We start from the raw sequence: 14,020 nt of genomic DNA on the forward strand, positions 1-14,020 counted from the left end.
TTGAAGAACAGAACTACGATTTTGGGAGTGGAAGAGCCAAGTGCACAAGTGGTGATGACCTGTAATAGAGTCCAAAATGTCAGGTGATAGTGTGGTGGGTACAGTTGTCCTGTGATGGCACAGGGTGCCCTAGGCACTCAGGGAGTCCAAGGAGGGGAGGGGAGTTTGGCTAATGCCAGTAGCCTCGGCACAGCAGGGTGGTTCTGTAGGTGGAGTCTGGGTATCCTGGGCTGGAGTAAAAGAAGGTGCAGGGGGGCCAGGGCCACTCAAGTCATCATGGTCAGTAGGACCCAGGGAGGCATGCGCACATGGAGCTCTCCTTAAGCCTTGCTTCCCCTCCTCTTCCTGTGGAAGAGGCTGAAGCTGGATCTCTGCTTGGCAGGTGTCCTCCGGGGGAAGGTGTACTTCCGCAGCACCACATGGTAGACGTCCATAGTCTTCAAGGCATAGAAAACGTTGGCATCATCAGGAATCCTCAGCTCTGGTGGAAGAGGGACACAAAGCTCTTTAGCTGTCCAAACTGGGGCTGAGACCACTACCATTCCCATGCACTTAGAGATCAATTGTGGGTTAGGACCCCAAATGCCTCCAATCTCTGATTCCTGCATGTGAAAGAACTGCTGAAAACTCCTTTCTCAGAGGACAACTTTGGACTTCAGGTCCTGCCAGGTCAGGGTGAAGGAGGCACAAGCTAATCCCTTTCTGACCTCACTGCTACCTTATCAGCATCATAGACACAACAGGCTTTGCAATGTGCAAAACAGCTCTCCTAAGATTGTCCTACAAACCTGGACCCTCAGTACCACAAAAAGCAAGGCCTAACTCAGGCTTCTTGCAGTGAGTTCCAGGGTCCTCTAAGACCATGTGCCCCAAGTAGACTGCAAGTCCTGCCTTTGGCCTTTAATTTCTCCCCAGTCTCCTGTGTCCTCCACTCTTCGTGAGAGGAAAACCCCATGCTGTGAGAGGGAAAACCCCATGCTGCCAGCATAGTGGGAATGGTCACAAGGTAGGAAGGAATTCAGAACACATCCTGCATGGAACTTGTAATCTGTAATCAATGCTGGTCAACCCCACAAAGAACTGGACAGATTCTGCACCTTATTGCAAAGACAAGACAGCAACACCACTGTGGCTCATTACCATTTGTGTTCCAGCTATACATGAGGCTTGGGCCTGGCATCTAAGGCTGCCCTTATGCTGCCATACCCTGATGGAGGGGTTGGTGGGTGAGGACACTCTCTCCTGCCAAACTTCTTTTTTTTTGCTAGACTTAGGGGCTGAAGTCAGGGCCTTAGTACTGCCCTGGGGCTTTCTGAAGGCTAGAGTTTTAATAGCACCACTTCTGGCTTTTTTTCTTTTTTTTTTTGCCTATGCATATATTTCCAAGGAATCAAACATTGGTGTTCTTGCATTCTAGACGAGCTCTCTACCACCAGTCCAAACTCCTGGGCCCCTGCCCACTTACTTATTTGCCTGTGCTAGCTATTGGTTTAGGACTCACTTTGATCCTGTGTGATGATCTGCACCAGCTCTAAGTCTTCTGGCTTGTATCCATGCACCTGGAATTTCTTCATAGCTTTCACGATGACGTCTCGGGTCTTCTCCTGGTTGGTCACCTGGGTTGGATCAGGAAACAGGCCCTGAGGACTGGGTCCCAGGGGTCCCTCCCTGTAGTCAGTATCCAGGGCTTCTGTGGAACCATCTCAGTGTTAAACATGAGAAATGTCATGGGTGTCATGGGTGTGTTTCAAATCTTCCTTCCTGAAGAGGAGTCCATGCATTGAAGTTGGTTATTTAGTAGTCTTAGTAGAGTTTACCAGCTCTTCCTGGATCTGCTTTCCAATTTTGGGCCCCTGAGATTTAGTGGAATACAGAATAAACTCCAGAAACCCCAGGCAAGGAAGGAGCCAGCCAAGTGCCCAGTGCCTCCTCCTAGCCAGGTCTGGTGTGAGTTGGAGGATGCAGTGATTGACAACACCCCGTGGAGCCTTGATCAACTCCCCTAACACTGAGAGTCCAGGAGAGAGGAAGTCGTTGCCTCCCCAGATGACTGCTCATGACACCCATTCCCCTTCCTGTTGGTGAGAGGACTAAACCAGATGCAGACACCAGACCCAGCATGAGGAAGGAGGGGCTCTGAATGTCATCTGCCCAGTTGAGTAGCTAGAAGAGCAGACATCTCTCTCCTGTGAGGAGTTTACTTGTGAGCAGATCTTTTAGCTCCATCATCTGCAGCACCCTGCCTTAGACATTCCTCATCTTCCCAGCACATAGGATCCCTATGTCTCGCTGTCCTCCAACCCAGATTTGATTGTCAGAAGAGCCTACTAAGTAATGTGCGAGGATTGTCTGTGAGACAGTAAACAGTCTCAACTGGCAATCGTGTTCATTCACTACTAATCTTGTGATCAAACACCAGCCTTTAGGTTGTTTCCTGGGGAAAGTGAAGTATCTAAACTATGCCCTCCAGAGCCTAGGCTTTCCCCAGTCTTTGTCCCCATGCTTCCACTCGGGACTCCTCACTGATCCTGCCTGAGGATCTATTCTTGCCTGGAGACTGGGCATAATTTTCCCTCCCTCTTTTTTAGGTCAGAAGAGCAGGAGGAAATGCAGCCGCCCAACTCACCTCAATGCTTTTGCATAGATGTCTGTTTTCCACAGGCAGCACCACCCTGATGCCACACGAGTCTCCCAGCCTGAGATGGGGAGGCACAGATGAGCTGTCACTACTCTGCCCTGAGGTGCCGCTGTGAGTGTTGGCTGAATTGGTGTCCATTGTGCTGGTGTCTGTGGGTGAGGATTGGCTGGCAGAGGCCAAGCTGGTCACCCCAGTGGACCGGGAGGAGGATTCCTGGACCTGTGGATGCAGCAACATCAGGAGAAGTCCAGGTTTCCAACCAGGTCTAGGGCTTTCCTCTCAGGCACTGGAAAGCAGGACTATGGGCAAGACAGGAAGTCACCTTTTTCGGGTCTCCTGAGGATGTTTGTGAGATGCTCCTGATGAGCTCTGGATAGGAGCTGGAGGAGGGAGCTGACTGCACATTGCTGTCTGACTGCACTGCAGTGGTGTTTGTGCTGCTCATCTCAGGGCCACCCTTGTCCTGGTCCATCCACTTCAACTGGGAGCTGCCACTGGTACTAATTGCAGCACTCTGGGTCTGGTGGCTTTAGAGAGGGGTCAGCTTACTGAAGGAACTTCTCTCAGGACACACACAAGACCCTAGACTTCAAACACTGGGGACCTGAATCTCCACTCCATGATCTGGGTCAGTTAACATTTTCCCATTCCCTTATGTGATGGATGAATCACAGAGCCAGAACTCAGTGTAAGCAGAGGGGCAGACTCCCCAGAGAACTGAGTGCCACACCTGGCTTCTCAATGGAAATGTCTCATCCTCAGTCTATCTCACTCCCACACCCGTCCTATCATCTTCCCTGGCTCTTGCCTATCAGTGGCCAGGTTCTTACTTCTTCCAGGCCTTCCAGATGCTGAAGCGCTTCTTGGTCGGAGGGCTTGCAGTGTCATTCTGTCCCGGGGGCTCCAGTGTACATGACAGGTCATAGCTAGGCAAGGGGTGTGAGGTGAGCAGACCAAATTGAAGCTTGGGACCTCACAGATTCAATTCTGAGCCTGCCACCCACCTGGTCACTGGCCCTAGGGAGTGTAAGTCCTCAAGTCCAGACATGTGACACTCAGGATGGCACGTCATCCCAGTGACAGGCGACTCTCCCTGTCCTAGTGCCTCCCAGCTCACCTGGCCTCCTCGCTGAGCCGCTTCAGGTCTCTGAACCAGCCTAGAAACTTCTCGTCTGGGGTGATGTGTTCATAGCTGCAGCTTGCCTGTAGCTGCTTCAGTTGCTCCATGATTGCATATTCCTGGCCAGGGAGAGCAGGAGGAGAGTGGAGGGCTGTGCTGTGATGCCCAGGGGAAGAGCATTCACCAGGCTTTGCTCTGGGAAGCCTCAGTGCATCAGGGTGCTGTGGCTCTCATAACTGTCCACACTCATTCACAGGAAGCTCTCCTCTCCCACTTCACATTCCCACCCTGTCTTTGGGAAAGGTCTGCACTCTGAACCAAATTTCCCTACCGGTCATGGTGACTGAAGCTGACTCTGCTGCTGGTCCCCATCCAGCCAGGAGGGCACCTGAAACTCACCTTTCTCAATTTCTGAAAATGGATGACTCCCTCCTAGAAGGCAGAGAACAATGTGAGGAGAACCCCACCCTTCCTCCCTTCAGTCCTCCCTGTCAGGGGCTGGTCCTCTTCCATGGGACAGAGGGCATCTACATGTGCCTGTGAACCAAGTCCTAGATGGGACCTGGACACATCTCCAAAGAGGTTCTGGGATCATCTTGTCCAAACCTTTTGAGGACATGGGTTGACTGAGGGCTCAGCTGAGCCGGACTCACTGGTGCTTGCTTGACTTGTCCTTTGTTTTCCACTGATCCCAACTGCCCACTGTGCCCAGAGGGACTTGAGTCCCAGTTGTGCTATGTGCCCTAGCTCACTATCCCAGCAGCTCTGGATGTCCCTTCTTAAGATGGATGCAAGTTTGGCCTAGTGGTTAAAGTGCTTGCCTAGCATGCATGAAGACCTGGGTTCAATTCCTCGGTACCACATACATAGAAAAAAGCCAGAAATGGTGCTGAGGCTCAAGTGGTAGAGCTCTAGCCTTGAGAAACTCCAAGGACAGTGCTCAGGCCCTGAGCTTAAGCCCAGGACTGGCCAAAAAAAAAAAAAAAAAAAAAAAAGAAAGAAACTCTTCACTGTGCCAGAATTCAGCACACAGCAGGAGACTTTCTGTCCCAACCCCAGCAGCTCAGTGATGCCCAGACTACTCACATCCAGGAAGTCCCTAAAGGCCGTGTCGATCATTCGGAAGTCTCCCAGGAAAGTTTTCAGGTAGGGCACTGTGCCCTTGATGTGAACCTGTGGAATTGGATGGGTTGATGTGCTATGGCCTAGGACCCCATTGCAGGCTTCCCCAGACAGCCTCCATCCTCACAGGGCCTTTCTTATCATAGTCACCTGTTCTGGCCAATCTGTTAGAGCCCCTTCTCTGCACTTGGGATAATAAACAGTATAAGGGTGGCATTGACACCTCCCCAAGTTAAGGAGCCTCTGAAGGCCACCTGCCACACAGGCTTTGCCATGCTGGGGCTTCTATTCCTCCTTTGTCTCTGGCAGCCACTCAGGACAAGGGATTATCAGAATCAAATCCCATGTCTATGGAGTTATTTCAGGCAGGGGAACAAGAGGTAAGATGAGCAAGCAGACCTCTCTTCTCTTCTCTTACAGGCACTCTTGGTGCGTTCAGGACACAGTCACTCACCATGTCCTCAGCCTGCCTCTGGCCTCTCTTGGCCTTCTTCTCCTTGGGGGCAAAGTCACCAGGCTCCTGTCACAATTGAGAGCAGAACTCCTGAGACATGTGTCCACTCAACCTTTGTCCCTGACGTGAGCATGGATGGTGCCAAAGCTAGTGCCACCTGCTGCTTTGTTCTGGTTAAGTCTCTGCCTCAGCAGATCTGAGAGATGCCATGCTGTGAACTGGCCTCTCTCTGCCTGCTTCCTCATCTGCAAACTCTGCAAATAAATGACATTCCTCTGAGCGCTATGGGATCCAGTGGTTTCTCCCACTGTTGGTGCTACCCTGAATCTCTGTGCCAATGCCTTCTCTGGACTCCTGGAAATTTCTTTCTCCTCATTGTCTCATCAGTCATCCAAATTCCTCAGTCTCCATAGGTGACAGGAGGGGACCCAGGAATAAGAAGGGATGGTGGCCTGTCCACTTCACTGTAGGCAATCATAGAAGAGACACTCTAACTCTGTGAGCAGGGTCCAGTCAGTGAGTGCTCCCATAATTGTCATGGGCCGGAGGGTAGAATAGTCAAGGAGGGAGAGGATTATGGACTTTCTGCTAACTTCCTTACAAAAAGTTCTGGATTTCCTCACCTAGGAGGCACCTAGGGGCTCTGAATCATGAGAAAGCTTCTGTCCCACAAAGCTCTTCCCTATGTATCTGTGTCCTGGCAGAAATCTTTCTCTATGCATCTGGGTGGGGAGTTCCCCAGATATACTGTAGTGGATAAGCGCGTCAAGGCATTGAGGAGTGCAATCTGTAGCCCTTCCCACTGAGGCTTCTGGAATCGTGTGTGAAGGAGCTCAGTATGTTAGAATGTAGAGGTAGATACATCTTTTCCTCTCTTGATTTGTGTGGGTGACTCTATCTGAGCGACTAGTTCACTTGGGGGGTTTCATGGTTCAGTCTCAAGGTTTGGGCTCGCAGTCATGTCCAGCTGAGATTTCAGGGCTGAGTGAGCAGTGCCTGGCCTCCCTTGTCAAGAAAACCCCCAGCCACCTTCAGTTCCCCTGTCTAGTCCCTGTCTCTGTTTTTGTATGGCGGTGAGCGGCCTCTGCTCTAGGGAGAACAGAGAGACCCAGTTCCTTCAGGTAGACATCCTGGCTCTGAATGTTAAGATCCAAACCAAGTGTGTGCTATGTCTGTTTGGCTCTAAGGACAGCTCTGAAATATCCCATGGCAGAGCAACTCACTCCTGAGCAGTGCAGGTGACTTACATACCAGGTACTCAAGAGCCTGAGATCGGAGGATCCCAGTTCAAACCACAGTCACTGAGTCTGTGAATTACAATCAACTCCAAACATGGAGTGGGCTTGTGACTGGAAATGAAGGGCACTGAGTATTAAAAACGGTGGACAACAGCCATGCCCTGAGTTCAAGATCCAGAATGGAGAAAAAAAAAACGGGAAAGCATTTCTTTTTGCAACTGGATCCCACTTTTGCCTTCTTAGCCCTGTTTTTCTGACCCCTTTCTCTCTACCTGAAAGAGTAGCACTTTGGTCCGGAACTAAGAGCATGAAGGATAAACGATCTCTGACAGTTTCTGGTATATCTGCATGCTATCTCTGTAGGAGGGACAGAGAGAAGTGACAAATGGGAAAGTGAGAGAGAAGGGAGACAGGCTTGGTTTTGTTTTAGAGCCAGGCCTGCAAGTTGCCTGAACAGGAGGTTTTCAAATGATTGCATGAAGCTCCCAAGGACCCAGAAGCTGGAAGCAATTTCTTCTTCCTGTCCCAATGGAGTCCAGCCGAGTTGTATTAGACAACTGTGCTTGGATTTCAATTGGACAGAAATGTAGAATTACCACAGAAACCCTGGACAGCTCCTCCGGGTCTCTGTCCAGCTTCCGTGAGACATTGAACTGAACATTTGCAGGTGCATGAACAGGCATAATGCAGGCACTGTCCCGGTTTTCCTGGCTAGCAGCCCAGGTCATACAGGCTTGGCTCTGGGGCTGGTGGTGAAGCTGGCTAGTCCCTGTGTGTGCACAGCTTCTGTGGAGAGAGGGACCCACCTGGAGACCTCTTGCCATGTGCTGTCCAGGCGCTGGATGGCGCTGCTGTGCAGAGCAGAGAGGATGGCATGGAGGGAGGAGAAGTTCCTGAGGACTCTGCATTCCTGCATGGGAAGGGGGTGTGAGACTGCATGCTACTGCTGCCACCTGATGCCTTGCTGGCTGGGCTAAGCCAGGGTCAATACAAGGATATTGGGGAGCTGCTTACAAGGTTTCAGAGGGGAGAGAGGGCTGACCAGGCCTGGGTGAAGTTGCCCCTGAGTCCTGAGTGTGAGGAAGGAGTGAGCACCATTGCATGTGTGGTATGTGGGAGTCCAGACAAGATGGCCTCGGGCAGGAGGCTCTGAAGTCCACACAGGGCTCTAAGCACATTGGAACACCTCAGAACATAAGACTCTGAAAGGAGAGTCTCTAGGCAGCAGTTGTGTCTTACCATGGCCACCGAGATCCAGTGCTCTAGCACCCTTGCCCTGGAGCAGGGCTGCATGCTGTGGTCCCCTAAGCAGGTGGTGAGCACGCAGGAGAATACCTGGTCAAACTGTGTGAAGGTGGCCCGGATGGTGGGGGCCAAGTTCTCCATGTCGTGTCTGTCCTTCTGGGAAATGGCAGAATGCAGGCAGTGGTGGGGCACCACCTTCAGGAACAGCTCCTGCCAAAGGAAGGAGTGCCTCATTGCCTGGCTCACAGCACAGTGCCCAGCCCCAGATTGAGTCCCGTAGTTGGGCTGAGAACTCTGGCTGTGTAGGGGTCTCTGAGTCTTAGGCATGGGTTTGTAGGAATGTCATGCCGCTTTGCAACCCTGGAGGGCACCTGAGTGTCCCTACCTCATGTCAGGGTCTGCTGTGCAATGTGACTCTTCCTCCTTGGCCTAGGCCTGAATTTCTGCCCTCCCCAAGTCACCCTGTGCCTGTCCTTTGGTTCATATCCACAGATGCTGCTTCTGTAGCACTTTCTGTTTTCTGCACTAGGCTCTGGCACACACACCAGAATCCTCATAATTGCTTGGGCTCATGTGGTCCTTGCAAATGCGGAGGAGTTGGGATTCTGGCTGCCCTCTCCACGCATAGCTCCTGGGACACAGAGGTCTCATGTACACTTTAGTGTCTGCACTTAGGAGAGTGATGCTAGGAAGCGTGAGCCAAGGTGAAGCTCAGGCTGGATGAAAGCTTGGGCTCTAGGGGAAGGAGAAGGATGAGAAGGCAGCCATGCAGAGAAGGAAGCCCGGTCCACCCTGTGCTGCCCAAGGCCTCACCGAGTCTATCCTGGTGAGCTGCTCAGCCACCAACACGGGAGGGAAATCTAAGACCTCATTCTTCTCCTTGTTCAGTCCCTCCCCTGTGCTCTCTGAAGAAGGACAGGAAGATCCTGTGAGGAAAGCATGCCGGGTCCTATTTCGATTCTCCATAAATTATTAAAGGATCCCACCCAAGCTGAGGACCAGGGGCCAGATTGTTGGTTCCCAGGATATGGATTCCAGGCTCCCTTGGGAGTCTGTCATGAGGCCAAGTTTCAAACTGGCTCCCAGTCAGCAGAGCAAAGGAGGCTGGTACTGCAGGTGACATAGCCTCAGAGTCCCGGGAAGACATGGCTGCCACCCACACCTGATGCTGTTGCTCCCATCTCGTGGTACAGTAGAGTCAAGGCTGACTTTGGGTTTTGGTCTAATCCTGGTAATGTTCCTACAATTCGGCTGCACGCCAGAGCTTGGAGCTCAATGCTGCCCTCTTCTTATACTTAGACAAACACTGGGCTAATGCTAGAGCTACAGGAGAAGACAAGGCCCTCTCCATGGAGGATTTGTCCCGAGGCTTTGAAAAGAGAATAAAGACCCTCTTCTCTTTGACTTCCCAACCTGGATCCCTCTACACATCCTCCTTTTCAACTTCTCTGCACAGTGTCTATGTTTCAGCGTCTTTCTTCTTCCTGGCACAAGGCCTATATTAGAGCCTTCTCCACCCTCTGATGGCCCACAGTCATCCCGCCTCTTTCTTCTGCCTTCCCACCCAGTTTCCACACCATCTGACTGTGTCTGGCTGGGCTCTTGGGCCTCCATCTGAGCCAGGAGCAGTTGTGCACGGCTCTCCACGTGTGATCCAGTCATGTGCCTCTTCAGGTGAGCCAGCAACTGCTTGAGGCAGGCAAAATGTGGAGGCTGGCAGAAATCCTCCCCGTACTCGTCCAGCCACATGTCCAGGATAGAAGAGATGGCACTAGGGGCAGATGGTCTTCCCCCTCCCAATCATCTTGTTTTTTCTACTTCCTTTTTCTATTTCAAACAAGGAAATAAACGTATATACTGTGTGCCAGGTTACAAAGCCAGATACAATAACAATATGAGATTAAGCATAAGGGGAAAAAAGAGAAGAGAAATAACATAGTACATTAAGAACAGCAATCACACAAGATAAAGCTCTTGTTTCCATATCCTAGAGTTCCTTTCATTTAGTGTGAGTTGAGTTTTTGGTCATCTAAATGATAAACCATTTTGGACAATGATGAATTTTCACAGTACACCGGACCACCTATCCATATCGCATGGAATCATGATACGTTTTGAAACTAAGGAGAAATGTTAGAGCAGATCATAAGACAGTGGCTCACGGAGTGCTGTGAAGTCAAGAACTAGCACCCAGAATCCTGAGATTATCACAGAGCCTATGAGCTACTCACCAGAAGCCCAGGGACCTGGCAATCCCTTTCTGAAACCTAAAGGTAGTCCCAGGTGTCTGAAGGGTTCAAGAGGAAGAAGCACGTTCACACTGAATGGGAGTCCTGCTTTTAGACTGTTCTTCCTTGTCCCTAACTGAGGAGCAGGAAATAGAGCTGGGAGTGGAAGGCAAGTGGCATGCGGAAATTAGATATAACTCTTGAGTCCCTTTGAATTGAGTTGGGTGCAAATAGATGAGGCTGTTATCCACCAGGATAGGAAGATTTATTTGTTTATAGTGTTATTAAACCTTGGATAAAAATCATCTTTTGCAGGTGTAAAAGTTTAATTTCTGCAAAAAGCCTCACTTCAGTTTCTTTGCATGTGTGGATACTGAAGATACCTAATAAGTAGAGAAATGTGGAGACAGATTTCTGATGTTCAGGGAGAGTTTTCCAGCACTAGAAAATGACATCAACTAAGTTTCTACCTCATCTCGATATTGTATGCCTGGGAATCTTTCTAATTTTATTTGGACAAAACAGAAATATATTAAGATATGTTTCATGTCCCCATTGTGATTGAGATCCTGCAAAAACACCAGCACAATCTAAAGGGCATTTCACAATCCTTGGACACACACTACCAAATCCCCACCATTGACTACTCTTCTGTCTTACACATCTAGAACATCAACTTGAGCTACCACATGAAAATTAGTGCGTTTTGCAATAGAATCATTTATTTTTCTATTTGCTTGAAGTAATTTTTACTTTCTTTCTTGGTTTATCAGACCTCTGATTGACCAAGTACTTATCAATTTACTTTCATGTCTTATCAAAATCCCTAAAGTCTTTGGGATATTTGTAGCTCTGTCTTTATAAAAATAAAAGATACATAGAGCCATAATCCTAGCTACTGAGGAGGCTGAGAACTGTGGATCGTGGTTCAGCGTCAGCCCTGGCACTAAAGACCTTGAGACTCCTACCTCCCATTAAGTACCAGAAAAAAACAGAAGCGGTGCTGGGGCTCAAGAAGCAGAGTGGTAGCTCTGAGCTGAAGAGCTCGAGGACAATGCCCAGGCTCAGAGTTCAAGCCCCTTGAATGAAAAATATCAGATATACTTTTGATTTCATTTTTTCAGCTTCTTGAGATCTGGTTATTAGCATATGATCTTCTGATAGAATATATATTCTTCAGCTAGAGGAACAGGTGATGAAGAGAATTTTTTCTAGTCAGTATGTCAGCTGCACTTCACAAGATGTTACAAATGCAGTCAACCAAAGGATAGAATCCTTTCTGGAACAAAGAGGTGGAGGTCTAAATAGTAATATCGGTAGGAAACTCTATGAGATTCTTATCCAGTTAACTTCCTGAAAGCCAGAAGTATGGCTCAAGTGGTAGAGTACCCGTCTTAATAGAGAAAGCTAAGGGAGAGCACCCAGGCCCTAAGAGGAAGCCCAATAGTTCCTGCACATAAACACAGTAAGAAAGAGAAAGAAGGAAGTCCACCTCCCTAGCAGAGAAAGTCACAGGCTTGTTGTGAATGGATGGAAAGAGATATTCCAAGAATGGCACCCAAAAGGAAGCAAATATAAATGTATTCCTATCTGGAAAAGAAAACTTGAAAGTATTACAACATGAAAGTCATTTCATTTGGCTAAAGGCACTGCAATTATTAACAACAAAATCCTACTAAGACTCAATGCACCCAATTTGGCGCAACAGACAGTGCTAAACATAAATGAGTAGATGGATTCCAACCATGTTGGATCCTTTCCAAAGAATCCACAAGAAACCAGATTCAACTGAAGGCCAAGAGCCAAAGGCAGCACATATCTGCAGAATATTCTACACACCAGTCCCAGAATATGTATCATCCCAGCAACCCCCAAGCTTTCTCCAAAGGAAATAATATTTAGAGCCTAGAGGCAGCATTATTCTTTTTCCCTTTCCCTTTCTCTAATACTCCTCTACAGTAATTATTCAAAGAGATTTCTTGGCAGAAATCTTAACAATTGCATATAAGAAAAGTCAATGTACTCTTTCCTATCATACTATGGTGGGATTCAACTGGAAATAGCAAGATAAACTGCAGAAAATATTGAAATAGATAGAAATCGAACCAAACACTGTGAATGGTTAATGGGTTATTAAAGAAAGAAAGAAGGGATTTGTAATCAAGTCTACAAAAACCGTTAGAGAGTCTGACTCTGACGTTTGGTTTCATTCTATAGGGACACCTCATCTTATACCACAACCAAACTTGATGAAACAAACAACAATGAAGAGTAAAGTCTAAATATACATATACTCTCATCTATGTGCATCTATGCATAATTAAATGTATATAAGTACAGTCACACATGAAAGGATAGTCATTGAAATGAAAGTGATTAGGATTACAGAACTTTATTTTAGGTATTGATGACACTGCAGGGCCTTTGTTATTTTTCTAAGATTCTTGGGCTGTAATATCTCTAGATCACTTTCTAAAACCTTAGGTGTTTTCAAGAAGAAATATCAACAATTCTTCTTGTTCCTAATTTAGTGTGGTGGCCAAAAGAAATTTAGTGTTTTGTTGTAAGATTCAGCAGGTTAAACGTTCTGGTGACTCCGTTGTTTCTAGTTAGAGGATAAGACAAGTTAAAGGTGGTGGTCGGTCTGTCTGTCTGTCTGTCTGTCTGTCTGTCTGTGTGTCTGTCTGTGTGTCTGTCTGTTTGTCTCTCTCTCTCTCTTTCTCACACACTGTCTCTCTGTCTCTCTGTGTCTCTCTGTCTCTGTCTGTCTGTCTGTCTGTCTGTCTCTCTCTCTCTCTCTCCCTCTCTCTCTCTCTCTCTCTGCCTCTGTCTCTGTCTCTGTCTCTCTCAATGAATGAGTAAAGGCTGATCATTAGGGGCTTTTTAATTTGTTATGTATTTTCCTAAAATGCTTTACTGATAAGGTGCGTTTTTGGCCCCAATCAAAAATTTGCCTAATTATGTGCTGGATGTCTATCTCAAGAGATGATGATGATGATGATGATGAAAATACCAGCGAATCTGTTCATGCCCATGTTCATCCTTGATGTGTCTCATTTCATTGCTGTGAGAAGGAGGCTGTCTAAAATAGAATGACTTACCTAGGTTTTCAGATGTTCATGGGAGATGTGACAGCTGAAGACATCTCCCTCATAGCATTTGTGATTTATTTAATGAATGAGAAGTCTTTTACCATCAAGTAAGGGTTGGAATTTTATGTGAAAGGCAAATATTACTAAATAGCCAAAGCATGTCTGTGTGTTAGTTTCCACATATATTCTGTAGTTTAAGGTGAATAACTCATGAAGTACCAATCCTATTATGAATCAGAGAGGCTGGACAGACAGAGGAAGCAAGGAGGGGAGAGAGGAAGCAGAAATGTAGATGAATGATCAGCTCAATTTCCTTCATAGCAAGGGAAACGGAACATCAGGAAACCCACAAAAACAGTGTAAACAGTGCTTTAGGGTCATAGGAAAAGAACTCCTTGTGAATCTTTCATAAGTTTTTATTTAGCACAGGTAGTCATTTCATTGGAGAGAGAGGCCTCATTTCTAGGAAATACCCCTTTACATATATAGTATATGTAGAGTTCGTTTTCTGGGTATTATAGCAATTTGAGAAGAAAAGTCTCTTTAGGAACTTCCATAGTATTTGACTGTGCATAAATTAATGGTTCATGTTGATAATGAGGAGCAGAATACACATAGATTGACAGATGAGAGCCATTTGTTGTCAGATACTCAAATGTAGACAGACTTGTGTAGAAAGCTGTTCAGAGACTAAGTACCATGTTTGTGGGAACCCCTTGGAAGGTCAAGGAAGTGAAATTTTTCTGTGCCATTCTGTGTTTTCACAAATTGGGTAAAGAATTGAGGCTCCTGTAAGGAGAGGGAATTCTCAATGTCCTGGTGAACAATGAAGTGTTCTCTGTTTCTGGCCTGCCTCCCCTTGGTCCAATCTGAGAGTAAGTCA

General features: G+C 47.6%; 2 protein-coding genes across 2 annotated transcripts; both read right to left on the reverse strand.

Moving 5' to 3' along the window:
• Positions 1 to 319: 319 nt before the first annotated feature.
• Positions 320 to 2,887, reverse strand: LOC150039044 (ral guanine nucleotide dissociation stimulator-like). Its single transcript, XM_090328039.1, has 3 exons — positions 2,627 to 2,887; positions 1,502 to 1,616; positions 320 to 481 (listed from the first exon to the last, which is right to left on the reverse strand). Exons 1-3 carry the CDS (start codon positions 2,873 to 2,875, stop codon positions 321 to 323), a joined length of 525 nt encoding a protein of 174 aa, XP_090184165.1. The 5' UTR covers positions 2,876 to 2,887; the 3' UTR covers position 320.
• Positions 2,885 to 4,032, reverse strand: LOC150039045 (ral guanine nucleotide dissociation stimulator-like). Its single transcript, XM_090328041.1, has 3 exons — positions 3,756 to 4,032; positions 3,469 to 3,564; positions 2,885 to 3,165 (listed from the first exon to the last, which is right to left on the reverse strand). Exons 1-3 carry the CDS (start codon positions 3,863 to 3,865, stop codon positions 2,904 to 2,906), a joined length of 468 nt encoding a protein of 155 aa, XP_090184167.1. The 5' UTR covers positions 3,866 to 4,032; the 3' UTR covers positions 2,885 to 2,903.
• Positions 4,033 to 14,020: the final 9,988 nt, after the last annotated feature.

This window comes from Megascapheus bottae, unplaced genomic scaffold, assembly GCF_031878675.1.
Source record: "Megascapheus bottae isolate mThoBot1 unplaced genomic scaffold, mThoBot2.hap1 HAP1_SCAFFOLD_50, whole genome shotgun sequence".
NCBI lineage: Eukaryota > Metazoa > Chordata > Mammalia > Rodentia > Geomyidae > Megascapheus > Megascapheus bottae.

Bases quoted from the DNA above. Each gene is read 5' to 3' on its own strand.
- LOC150039045 (XM_090328041.1), bottom strand. From the start codon at position 3,865: ATGGAGCAACTGAAGCAGCTACAGGCAAGCTGCAGCTATGAACACATC. The intron at 3,565-3,755 runs GTGAGCTGGGAG...CCCCTTGCCTAG, and splicing joins CGGCTCAGCGAGGAGGCCAG to CTATGACCTGTCATGTACAC. The intron at 3,166-3,468 runs GTAAGAACCTGG...CCCTCTCTAAAG, and splicing joins ATCTGGAAGGCCTGGAAGAA to CCACCAGACCCAGAGTGCTG.
- LOC150039044 (XM_090328039.1), bottom strand. From the start codon at position 2,875: ATGTTGCTGCATCCACAGGTCCAGGAATCCTCCTCCCGGTCCACTGGG. The intron at 1,617-2,626 runs GTGAGTTGGGCG...GATCCAACCCAG, and splicing joins ATCTATGCAAAAGCATTGAG to GTGACCAACCAGGAGAAGAC. The intron at 482-1,501 runs GTGAGTCCTAAA...CTCTTCCACCAG, and splicing joins GATCATCACACAGGATCAAA to AGCTGAGGATTCCTGATGAT.